The sequence below is a fragment of the Artibeus jamaicensis genome, unplaced genomic scaffold, assembly GCF_021234435.1.
Source record: "Artibeus jamaicensis isolate MK-2021 breed Jamaican fruit bat unplaced genomic scaffold, CSHL_Jam_final scaffold_1964, whole genome shotgun sequence".
Classification (NCBI taxonomy): Eukaryota; Metazoa; Chordata; class Mammalia; order Chiroptera; family Phyllostomidae; genus Artibeus; species Artibeus jamaicensis.
This window is the reverse complement of record NW_026522030.1, coordinates 664,534-677,233: the sequence shown is the minus strand read 5'-3', so window position 1 is coordinate 677,233 and position 12,700 is coordinate 664,534. Positions and strand designations below refer to the sequence as shown.

Below are 12,700 nucleotides of genomic sequence, written 5' to 3'. Positions count from 1 at the left end.
CCCGGGGCTCCTCGACACCTCCCCCAGAGCCTCTCACACTCACTGCTCTGTTAACTGCGACTCGAAGGCCACCAGCTGCAGCAGGAGCCTGGAGGCCACTCGATTCACTGCCCCGAGGCTGTTTTGGGCAGGGCCTACCCTCCTGGGCAGGCTCCCTTAGGGGCCTGGGTCCTTCTCTCCCCAGGGGCCACTGGAACTGGCTTCTCTGGGTCACCTGTTTCTACGTCCAAGGGCCCCGGGGCTTGGACCGAGTGCTCTGCTGCAGCCTGCGAAGGGCAGACGCTCTGCCTGGGATCCTCGGCCATTCCTGGAGCTGGGCCTGGCCCCCAGGAATGGCTCCTTTGGTGCGGCTTGGTTGGGTCGGTTCTCGGGGGAGGTGCCCTGCCTGGAGCTTTCCCCATGCAGGTAGAGTCTGCAGTATGCACCTACTCATCTGGGAGCTGCAGCGGTGAGCACGGCACCCACAAACCGGGAAGGGCCTGCCCTCTGTCCTGGGGCCGGTGTCCTTGCCATGGAGTCTCTGACAGTTGGCCAAACTCTAGGGACACGTCTCCCCCTCCCTCAGGATGACTGTACCTTGAAGATGAAGGGTTGGGGGGGTTTCCAAACACCTCCCTTCAGGTCCCCCAGAATCTCAGTTTCCTTGGGGCAATATTAACCTTCGCAGGCTAATGCGTGCCGTTACAGAAGAAAAAATTAAAAGGAGCCCTTTTCTCACCAATTGACCCAAAACGAATAAGCTTTGTCCACCCAGTAGATTTGCTGTCAAAAATTATCACGCAGAAAAAACCCCGTCAACACTCTGCAGCCATTGATATACAATGAGCCCGTGTTAGCAACACTCAGCTTCATTTTATTATTGCATTTTACGAAGTTACCAAGACAACTGAGGCCAAGTGATGGAACCTTGACTTTATGCGCCATGAAAATTTAATAAAGAATTTTTAAAGGCTCTTAGGAAGCAGGAGCAGCCTAGCAAGCAGCAGAGCCCCGCTCCGAGGGAGGAGGGCTCCTGCTCAGGGGCCCTGGCCAGACCTAGAGGGGCCTCCTGCCAGGGACCTCATGGTGCGCGGGGGTGTCCCGGCCTTTGTCTGGTTCCAGCACGTGGAGGCTGGTCCTTTCCTCTGCAGACACTTAACATACGGCCCAGGTGCCATGTCCCAAGCCAGGCTCTTCATGTTCCTGGTGGCGAGGTCTCCACTGTACACACCAGGACTCAAGCAAAGGGGTGGAGTCTCTGGTCACTCCAAGAGAGAGCGGACAGAGAACCAAATCCAGACCCTCCACCTTCCCGCCACCACCCAGGGCCTCGTCTGGGAACCGGAAAACTTCCCAGGTGATTTCTGTAAGGTCTCTGCGGCCTGGGAGGGGCCAGGGAGCTGGCGCTGTCCTGGGGGCTACGGCACTGGTCCGAATCTAGCAAGCGCCTCCACGAGGGAGGAAATATTTCCCAGGAGCTCTCTGTGGGCCCAGTGTGAGACTCAGGCAAATTGCCGGAAAATGAGCAAAATATTGGAGATGTCGCCGTTTTGCACCAAAGCTCGATGGTGCTCACTCTGTGTGTGTATGTGGGCACCTTAGACACAAGCAGTCTGCCACGTGTTTTTTCTAGTGATACACAAATCAAGACCTCTGATTGGTAGAGATGGAAGTAATTAAACATGTTGACGTCTGCAAAGCTCTGCGGTCCCCGGGAACAGAAGAAAATGTGAACTCACTTCGTGAGGGAGAAACCCATATGCCACCTGGAGACTGGCAGAAGGGTCAGTCGAGGTGAGGCACGGCTTGGGCCGCTGCGCGCCGGGCTGAGAGGCGGCCAGCTCTCCGCCCTGCAGGGGCAGCGTCCCCGCTCTGAGAGTCGAGGGAGAGGCCCAGGTGCCCACCATCTCAGGCCCGGTGCTCACTTGTAGGGCCAGGGAGTTTAGGGCATTACTCCAGATGTTTTCAAAAATTAAGTGATTTGGGTGCAGCGATGCTCTGCCAATCACAGGGCAGCTCCCAGGTGTCAGAGGACACCTGGCTCTCCAGCCCTTGGGCGTGAGGACGGCGGGAGGGGCAGAGGGAGCGGAGCCGACTGCTGCGGCTTCCTTTGTCCTGATGCATTACAACGTTCCAGAAGAACCTTCTCCTCCATCTCCTTACACCTTGCAGGAAACCAGGACCAGTCTGAAGATAACAGGGCACTGGGTCAGCGCTTGGTTTTACGAAACGCTTCTCACGTGTACTAACTGCCCTTTCCCTTTCTCATTCTTTGTTCCCAGAGAGCGAGAGAGAGAGGCCTGGTCACCCCCTTGTGTGGCCAAGGGACTGGAGCCTGTAGAATGTACATGGGTCACTGAGCCCTTCTGGCTGCTCAGCAAGAGACCACCAGATCAGATAGACCCCCAAATTGAGCCTCCAGAACCCCAGGATGCCCCAGCCGCTCCAAGACATGGGTTTCCCTCTGTGAAGTGGTGCCAAACCCTCTCCCCACTGGGCTGTGGGTACATTGAGGCACCGCCCAGAGCAGTTGTGGTGCTGAGGAGCAAGGGACTGGGGGCCAGGGGACCTCGCTGTGAGTCCTGGCTCGGCCCCGAGGCCTTGGGCCAGTCAGCTGACCTCCCAGGCATCATCGGTCCCCATCTGTGAAGAGATGGCAGTGAGAATCCTTATCCTTCCCGGGGTGTGGGGAGGACAGCTGTAAAAGTGCTTTGTAAACTGTGAAGTGAACAGATGTTAAATTGGTGTCGGAAAGGGAGGTGGTTCTAGAAAGGCAGAGCGCCATTCCGAGGGTCTGGGGTCTGCCCCACCCCGATCTCACATACCCTGACTGTCAGCATCCACATCAGGATCATCGAATCTGACCTAACCCCCTTCCCCAAGTGCAGGCGGCTGTGGAGGTGGAGAGACAGCTGGGCGCCGATGGAGGAGCCACAGTGAGGACCCTTCCCAGCCTGGTGGGACCTTAGTCTTCAAGGCTGGATGATAGCTGGTACCCCTGGGGGATGCTGCCCAGCCCTGAACCTGGGACGAAGGGACGTGGAGGCTCTGCCCAGGGTCAGAGCAGCCACTGTTTGCTTGGGTTCACAGAACAGGCCCCGTGCCTGGGAGCCAAGGAGCCTGCGGTGGGTACAAGGTGCTCAGTGAGTCATCTTGGCAAGGTTTAGAAAAGCGCAATTCTTAGGGGCACCTGCAGGCTCAGGGAGGAGGAGCACTGCACCACCGCTCCTCACCTGGGGCCCGCTGGCCATTCGGGTTATTCCAAGCAGCACCTGCTGGGCCCTGCTGTGTGTGGGAAGGGGCCAGTGTGGACCCCGCCCCTGCCTGGCCCTGAAAGAACGCAGTTTGGTGGGAGCAAATGCCGTAGGGTAGGTGTGATCACAAGAGAACTTCCCAGGTTCTCCCAGGTAGAAGCAGGAGCAGCTCATTCTGTTTGGGGTCGTTGCATAGCAGACACTTGAGCTTGACTTTGAAAGGTAAGTAAGTTTCCACTGGATGGAGGAAGAGGGGACGGCAAACTCGAGGACGGGAGAGCACGGATCAGGTCCGCGCCCTTCAGCCTTCCCACTGGGGTAAGCACTGAATGCTCTCTTCGGCATGGGAAAGGCAGACCCAAGGAGCTGTGGGAGCACGGGGTCGTGGGCAGGGTGCATGAGGTGTGTGGGCCCAGCTCTTTCAGGAAGACAGGGATTTGCTTTGGGCCTTGAATGCCGGTGCCAGGGGTTTGGGCTTTGCCTGGGCAGAAATGGGGGGTTGGTGGAAGCAGGGGGTTCCTGCCGTCAGCTGTGGTTCTCCTTTCACCTGAGAGGGGTGGAGAGTGTGTTGAGGGAGTTGAGAGGCAGGAGACGGCCGAGGTCCAGGTGGGGCATGACGAGGTCTGAGCTGGGGCAGGTGGACGGAGGCCCAGGGAGACAGGAGAGCGGCCGAGGCTTGTTCTGCAGGAGGAGGCTCCTGTCTCCGCACGGGGACCAGCACTGCTGACAGTGGCCCTGAGCTCAAGGTGCCCTGAAGAGCACCCCGTGCTGGCCCGCTTCTGGCCAGGCCCTGGCGCTGCAATGCCCATGCCCTGTGGTGCACGCTCCCCAAACAGAGGCAGGCTGAGCTGTCCTTTCGTGGAACCCACGCTGTAGGGCCAGCCGCCAGGGGAGCAGTGAGGGGCAGGGTGGCTGGGCTGGGACGAGTGTGGTACGGCAAGGGCTGTCTCCTGCCGCCTGTCATCAGTGTGCCCTGACCCTGCCTTGCCCATGGCTATTTCCCACAGTGACACTGTGGCCGCCGGTGAGCAGGGCTCTCTGGGGACACAGGTGGAGACAAGAGAAGGCTCTCGTGCGAGGGGAGCGTGGGCCTCCTTTTCCCCGCACGTCTGGGGCCTGGGCTCCGCGCCTTGTGCTCTGCTCGCCCTGACCCTCGCCCGGGTCCTGTTTCCTCCCCTCGGAAGCCCCCTCCCGTCACCCAGGGCACCCAGCCCGCGGTGGTCACACAGGAGCCCGAGGCAGTGCTGGCCGCATGGTGAGCACCCCACCCCATGAGGGCTTTGATAGGAGGCCCTACGACAGTGGGACTCTTGCTTTGGGGTCAAGGTCAAACAAAATCAGGCAAAATAACCTCTGTGGCTCCTGCCAGCTTTAAGACTCTAGGAGCCTTAGTGACTTCTTAGTTAATTATTTCTTAATTAATAATGAACCAGCCACTGCGGCAACAGGTGAGCTAATGAAACCAATGAGGCTAATCTGTTAACTACACCCATGTAGCACATGATTGGCTGGGCACTTCCCCTGCATCCTCACAGCGGTGGCAGGCGCAGACACGGTGTGCTCGGCGTTCCCCAGGGCTCGCTCTCGGGCCCAGCAGACCCAAGACTCAGCTTCCACAAGTCCTTTCCTCGGCGCCCCGAACCCAACAGTTCTACCCCTGCTGTCATGCCCCATGAGCTCAGGATAGAAGATGCCACCTGTCACCTTCGGGATGTCGTATGTCCACTGACGACTGGAAAACAGGATCACCACCAAGAGGCACCGGGAGGAAGGCGAGAGAGAATCAACCGGCCTCTCAAAGCACAAGTCAGCACAGCAGGGGACAATGAGCGGAGCCCCGGGCAGGAGGTCTCAGCAGACCACGTTGCTTTACGCTCCTCCAGCAGGCCGCCCAGGGCCTCTCTCCCCCTGGCCCCGGAGGGCTTGTTCTGGGAGGACGGAGCAGCTGTCAGGCTGGGGTGTGTCTGGAGTGAGAGAGCTTGGCTGTGCAGGGCCGGAGGTCGCCCTCTGCTGATGGGGCTGCCGGGGTGGCCTCCTGGGGTGTGCTGCTGTAAGGGGGCCGGCCCCCCGGCCTGCCGCCCCGGCCGCACACCAGGCGCTTCTCGTCCAGCAGGGACAGGTGGTATTCACACAGGTCGATCAGCGAGGCCACCTGCTTGTGGAGGGGCAGCAACTTGAACTTCCTCTGAGCCAAGTAGAAGAAAGCTTCCACGAAGGCCTGCAGGCACATCCCTGTGGGCAGAGAGACCAGTGTTAGGGGCGTGCTGCCCTGGGGAGGCCTCACTCCAACCACCAGGCACTTTCCTGCCATGATTTCCATTCTGGAAACAAAACGGGGCTCACTCATCGGGCGCCCACCTACCCTGAGCCCCGCTGGGCACATGCAACATGAGCAGATGCGCTCCCTTGAGCAGCCCTGTGAAGGAGGCTTCCTTCGCCCTAGTTTACAGATGAGGAAACCGAGTCTCAGAGAGGCAGGGAGACCTGGGCAAAGTCCTGTTGGTAGAAAGGGGTGGAGTTGTGGTGTAGGCCTAGTCCAAAGCCTCAGCCCTCTGCGCCACCGTCAAATGTTCCCGTTGAAACCAGCCCCTGACTGGGACAATGAGGGGAAGAACTATCAAGGCGAGGCCAGTCTGCTGGTGACGTGCCATGTTTGGACAGAGGTGTTGGCTTCTGGGTGTGTGTGTTTGCCAAAAATCATCCAATTGGACCTTAGGATTTGTGCACTTGGTTGCATGGAAATTTTACTCAAAAGGTAAAATACACCTGACCCCTTCTCTCTACCCAAAATGATCATCTGGAACATAGCAACAGCAGTCCCCTCTATGCCCCCAGAATGTCCTTTCCTCACTTTGCATCATAAGCCCCTACTCATTTTGGGATCTGTGCTCAGAATCACTCGCTCCATGAAACCCCCGCTATCGCCTGGCTCAGACCACCCCGGCACAGCTGCTCTTGTCTCTGCGGTGCAGCCTGCGGCTTGTTCTGTGCTCGCTTGAGTGGGGCTTTGCCACAGTCTTCCCTGCTGGGCTGCCAGCTCCGGCTCGGGGCTGTGTCCCTCCGCGGGGTGCCCAGAAGGTGTTCAGTAGGGACAGGCTGACACACGACTGAGAGAACGAATGAATGAGTGGGTTCCAGGTGCTTTACGGACCTCGTCGCTAATCCTCACAGCACCTTTCCAAGGTCAGTGTTGTTATGCCCCACGTTCCCCATGGGGGAACTCAGAAACACTGAGTAACTTCCCTGAGGTCACACAGCCAGAGAACAGTGGCCTGGAGATCCAAACTCTGACTCCCAGCAGGAGTCACTGAACTGTGCTGTGTGAAAGGTTCTGAGTCTTTCTCAATGTCCAGGTAAAAAGGAGCCCCGAGATCCACGTCACGAGGCTCCGTGGGCTCCTTGGGGAAGGTGACGTGAAGGCCGGACTGCATGCCACCGGTATTTCAGATGAGGCCAGCTCTGAGTCTGCCGGTCCACATGTCCCCGGCGGCCTTGCTTCCCAGCTCAGAGACATGAGTCCCCAGCTTCTGTCGCCACGGGTAGAAGCCAGGCCTGGAGTTTGTAAATGCCAGGTTATACACGGGCCCTGGAATCTGAGCGCTCTTTCTGCCTTAGGAGCTCGAGGCAAGCAAAGTTGTTTTGTCTCTTTCCAAGTCCATCAGGGCTTTTCTGCTCAGTTTCTCTTGGCTCCAGATGCTCTGCCAGTGCCCTGCTCTGTTTGGCCCTGACAGGAGGGGTTAGTCTAACGAGAGCAGTAAAACCCTGGTGCAAAACCCTGTCCTGTAAACAGAGGCCTGTGGGACAGGGAGGCAAAGAGACGGGGCCTCTGTCTGAATCAAGAAACAGATGTTTCCTATTCACCGACTCTTGGGTCAGGGCTCTCCTAGGATGCGTGTGCATGCCTGCATGTGCGCATGCCTAAGCGTGCATCACAGGAGGTGAGAGGGTCAGACACGTGCAGAGTGCAAGCGGCCAGGATCCAGAGCCAGAGAAACCCAGTGTGGTCCCAGCCCCTGACTTCCCACCTTGTGATCTAAATAGCACCACCCAAAATGTGGTCTGCAGCTGGGTGCCAAGTCCAGAAACTGTGTGTCCCTGCTCCCTGACGAGATAAGGAGCTCGGTCCAGAATGTAAATCACCCTCCTCATCAATCACATTGTTTAGTTCTGCTGGCGAACAGCACTACCCAAAGTGTGGTCTGCAGCCGGGTGCCAAATCCAGAAACTGTGTGTCCCTGGTCCCTGACAAGATAAGGAGCTCGGTCCAGAATGTAAATCACCCTCCTCATCAATCACATTGTTTAGTTCCGCTGGCAGGGTTTTATAGTAAGTCTGTCTTAACAAGGGAAGCAGCACCAGTTTGCATTCTGGCTCAAGCCTCTCCTCCAGGACTGGAAGGAGCGGCTCGTGGGCTGACTGCAACTTTGAGTAGCTCTGGTCCACACAAGCGTGCCCAGCTTTAATGCGCATGCCAGTCACCGAGATCTTGTCACGATGCAGATTCCGAGCTGGTGCCCGAGGCTCTGCGTTCTCAACAAGCTTCCCGGTGGTGCCCCTGATGCTGGTCCTTGGGGTGCACTCTCTGCAGGAAGGACTGAGCAGCTTTTACTCAACAAATATTTGTTTCCTTCCCTTAATTGAAGGCAGACAGTGATTAGAGCGATAATGCACAGAAAAAATACACCGAGGACCTTTTCTGGAAAAAAATACATGGCTAAATGATCTGGAAGAAGCCAGCCAAAGATGAGAAGTGGGATTTAATGTGTTCTACTTGGTCTGCTTGTCTACACTTTCTGATGGTCTACAGTGAACACATATGCAGCGTAAACATGAGCAATGGTAAATCCTACAGGGTGGAAAGAGGGGCTGCAAGGGCAGCTGCTTTTAATTATAAACCCTTTGCTACTATTTAAGGTTATGTACATGTATTACTTTGAAAAAAAACACAATGTAAGCTTTCTGCATATATATTCTACTTTAATACATATTAACTAATATGTATGTGGAAAATATGAGTGGAAGAGGAAGTAAAGGGGAATGGACATTGTCGACTCTTGGATGAGGCAGGTGTTCTGTGCTAGGTGCTCCGATCCTTACTACTGTGTACTCCCATTGTGCAGATGAGGAAGCTGAGGCCCAGAGAGATGAGCTAACTTGCCCTCAGGTTTCACACTGGTAAGTGGCAGGGCTGGGATTCAAACCCAGTCCTCAAGCACCGCTGATTCTGCATTCCTGAAAAGTCCTCCTAAGCTTCCCTACCAAGAACGCTCTGGGGGTATGAACACCAAGATGGAAGGCAGACATGCTTCCATGTAGTAGAAACTGCAGGGACAGCAAAGCCAGAGTGACTGGGGAGTCTGGGGAGTGAGGGGAACCCACGGAGTGAACAGTGGGCAGGGATGAGCTGGGGGCGGTAGGCTGGGCTGAGAACAGGGATGTGCAAAGCAGGTGTGTGTGGCCCAGTACAACCCCGGGTGTCTGCAGCAGGACAGGCTGCAGAAGGCAAGGGGACAGGGACTGGACTCTGGAGGGGCCACCGAAGGTGTTGGGCAAAGCTGCGACTGAGCTGTGTGCCCGTACCTACAACAGCCTGAGTACGTTTCCGGTCTAAGGATTTCATCGTCTTTTTTTTTTTTCTTATACTGCCAGAAATCTTGTGGGATTTTTTTGTGGGGGAAGAGAGGTTGGGTTTGTTTTGTTTTAACCCTCCAATGGAATCTTGCAAGGTCAGAGCTCTGCCCACACAGAGCTCCCTCACCCCTCAGACTCTTGGATCTTTGTGACCAGCAAAGCCATCCTCACTCCTGATGCTCTAGAATCTTCATTTTACAGAAGGCAGGGCAGGAAAGGAGGCTCCAAGTCACATGGCCAGTAACTAGCAGAATCATGACTCGACCTCAGGTCTGCACCCAAACTGCACCCCAACCACCAGCGCCAAAAACAAAACAAACTGAACATGCTCAAGCCAGGGGCTGGTGACCCACAGCCCTGTGTCCTCTGCTCGGTCCTGCAGAGTGTGTCTGAGCACCACTGAAGGCCGAGGCGGGCTGGGGGAGGGGACCCTCCAGACTGCATCCCACTCGTGGGCCTTGGGCCCCCACAGTGAGGTTGCCACTTAGTTGTAATAACAATCTGCACAGGGCTTTGTACTTATTTTGCTAAAATTGTAAACATTTTTGTATGTTGCTATGCAACCTTCATAACATTATTTTAATGGTTGCGTAATATTCCTTCAAATCTTGCCTCCTGCATCATTTCACTTCTCTGCCGAGCACTGTGCATGGCTAGTTACGTTATTTTCACTGTTACTGACAATCTTATAATAAACACTTGATATATCACTTGTTTTTTTTTTCAGATTTTTACCATTTTATTTTATTTTTTTATAAATTTATTTTTTTATTGATTATGCCATTACAGTTGTTCTGTTCCCCCCTTCATTCCCCTCCACCCTACCCCCCCGCCCCCACCATTACCCCCCCTTTAGTTTATGAACATGTGTCTCAAGTTCTTTAGATTCTATATTTCCCATACTATTCTTGCCCCCCCCATCTATTTTCTATCTACTGTCTATGCTACTTATTTTCTGTACCTTCTCCCCCCTTCTCCTCCTCCCACTCCCCTGTTGCTAACCCTCCTTGAGATCTTCATTTCTATGTTTCCACTCCTGATCTAGCTGTCCTTTTAGTTTGCTTTTGTTTTAGGTGTGGTTGTTAATAACTGTGAGTTTGCTGTCCTTTCACTGTTCATGTTTTTTTAACTTCTTTTTTCTAAGATAAGTCCCTTTAACATTTCATATAATAAGGGCTTGGTGATGATGAACTCCTTGAATTTGATCTTATCTGAGAAGCACTTTATCTGTCCTTCCATTCTAAATGAAAGTTTTGCTGGATAGAGCAATCTTGGTTGTAGGTCTTTGGATTTCATGACTTGGAATACCTCTTTCCAGCCCCTTCTTGCCCGCAAGGTCTCTTTTGAGAAATACGCTGACAGTCTAATGGGGACTCCTTTGTAGGTGACTGTCCCCTTAGCTCTTGCTGCTTCTAGGATTCTCTCCTTCATTTTAATCTTGGCTAATGTAATGATGATGTGCCTTGGTGTGTTCCTTCTTGGGTCCAACTTCTTTGGGACTCTCTGAGCTTCGATTTCCTGGAAGTCTATTTCCTTTGCCAGGTTGGGGAAATTCTCCTTTATTATTTGTTCAAATAAGTTTTCCACTGGTGGCTGTGCCTTTACCCCTTCTGGTACCCCTATCATTCGGATGTTGGAGCATTTAAAGATGTCCTGGAGGTTCCTAAGACTCTCCTCATTTTTTGAATTCTTGCTTCTTCACTTTTTTCTGTTTGGCCATTATTTGCTTTCTTCTGGTCCACTCCATTGATTTGAGTCCCAGTTCCCTTTTCATTGCTATTGGTGTCCTGTGCAATTCCCTTCATTTCAATTAGTTTCGCCTTCATATGTTTGTCTAATTTGTGGCTATAATCAACCAGTTCTGTGAGGATCCTGATCACCAGTGTTTTAAACTGTGCGTCTGAGAGTTTTGCTATTTCTTCATCGCTTAGATTTATCGGCTCTGGGGCTTTGAGATCTTCTTGAGCCATTTTTGATCTGTTCGTGCTCTTTAAGTGTGAGGAGCGGAGCCTTGGACTCCCAGGTGGCTGAGTTGTGACGCTGTATGTGGGGGCGTGGTCAGAGCAGGGAAATGGCGACCCCCTCTGCTGTTTTGCGCTGCTGGGTGAGGATCAGCGCCTTAGGTGGTTCACCTGGGCCAGGCCACTCAGAGTCGCTGGGTTATGACGCTGTATGTGGAGGTGGGGTCAGAGCAGGGAAATGGCGGTGCCCTCCCTGCCGCTTGCTGTGGGGACCCGCTGGGCTCCGGTCCAATCGCCCACTCCCTCGCTTGTCTATCCGCGCACAAATGCGCGACCACAGTCAACCCGCAGCCCTGCTCCCTCGCTGTTTCCCCCGTGGTCGCTCGCTTGGTCGCTTACTAGGTCCAACCCTGCGCCTGGATTCCGTGAGCCTGAGTCCGTCTGACCGAGTTTACCTGTGCAACCCCGCTCCACCAGCTGCTGGTTTCGCCCCTTACCGGTCAGGCTGAAGAATTTGTTGTTAACAGACTTCCGAAAAGTTCAATTTTCTGTGTTCTGGCTGTGTTTTCTGTTGCTAATATTTAGTTGTCTCTAAACTTGGTTGTGTGAGAAAGCACGGCGTCTCCACCTATGCCTCCATCTTTTTGATATATCACTTGGTTTTTATTTCTGATTAATTTATTCTCGTACAATAACACCCTAGGAACCTATTTTTTTAGTTGTAAGGTTGGTTTAGTAATTAATCTCATGTTAAAAACACTTAAACCTTATACTATACCTAGCCCCCTCTGAAACCTCAGCTGCTGAACATCATTTCAACTCCTTAACAGTTAAGGAGTAGTTACACGTATACGGTCCTAAAATTACTTCGGCCCTTGGAAGGCAACCAGGAGGCTGATGTGCCCCCCCGCCCCAGTGAAAATGAGTTCAACACCCCTGCCTTACAGAGTCCCCGAATGGACACGGCACACAGCTGGGCGGCCCCCACACGGGAGCAAGTGAGAGAGAACACACGTCCTGTCCCTGTTGAGGCCACAGAGACTACTGCTCAGCCCTAAACCAACAAAACCGTAAAATCCGATCATAGCGAGGTCATGGTGAAATTGCTATAGACTTAAAAAAAAAAGCAATTTGGCAAAAGTTTTTTTTTTTTCACTTTTTCTCCCTTTTTTTTTTTTTTTTAATGTATTGGGCTGGTGAAAGTTTTAAGAGCCACTCGTGTGCTTCAGAATGGTCCTTCCCAAAGCCCAACACGTGCTCTTGGCGCTCACGGCCACCTTCCTTACAGCCGGGTCCGGACCTGACTCGGAGCTCACTTTTAGATCTTCTTTCCACTGTTCTGTTTTCCAAATAAGATCATGCATAAGCCCGGAGCGCAGACACCACTAAAGGCCCACATGACCCGCTCCAGGGGCTGGGATCCTTACACCAGCTTGTGACGCTGTTACCACACTGCCCTTGGCAGCACGGGTGAGGGAAAGGCACCTGTGAACACTCTTCTCCTAGATGATGTGCGGACTCCCAGACCAAGAGGGTACAACCCAGAGGCTCTCAAGGTCCAGGCTCCGCTGGAAGGCTAGGGACAGCGCATGCGCGCCCCAGAGGCCCCAGTTCTGAAGGGCTGCAAACCTATGCTTCTACCGCCTTCCCAGGTGGCGACGAGGTTGCCAGCCCAGGGACCCCGCTGTGAGAGCTCTGTTCCCTCCTCCCACTGCCAAGCCCAGGCTGTACCGAGCCCCCTCTGAAAGCTCAGCTGCCGTTTTGCTAGAAAACCTGCCCTCAAAATGCAAGGTACCTGATTTAAGCTAAAAATGTCTTCTGCTTAAGACACTCTGAGAGCACTCAACCTGTTATGTTTTTTAAAGATTTTATTTA

The 12,700-nt window shown here is 53.9% G+C and overlaps 1 protein-coding gene across 2 annotated transcripts in view; it reads right to left on the bottom strand.

Moving 5' to 3' along the window:
* Positions 1–832: 832 nt before the first annotated feature.
* The window catches only part of TTLL11 (tubulin tyrosine ligase like 11), a 190,583-nt gene continuing 178,715 nt past the window's right edge, over positions 833–12,700 (bottom strand). For both annotated transcript variants that reach the window (XM_037142176.2, XM_053656254.1), the window contains one exon: positions 833–5,465. In XM_037142176.2, the coding sequence (XP_036998071.2) occupies positions 5,182–5,465 (284 nt within the window). In that variant the 3' untranslated portion in view covers positions 833–5,181. The remainder of the gene's footprint in view (positions 5,466–12,700) is intronic.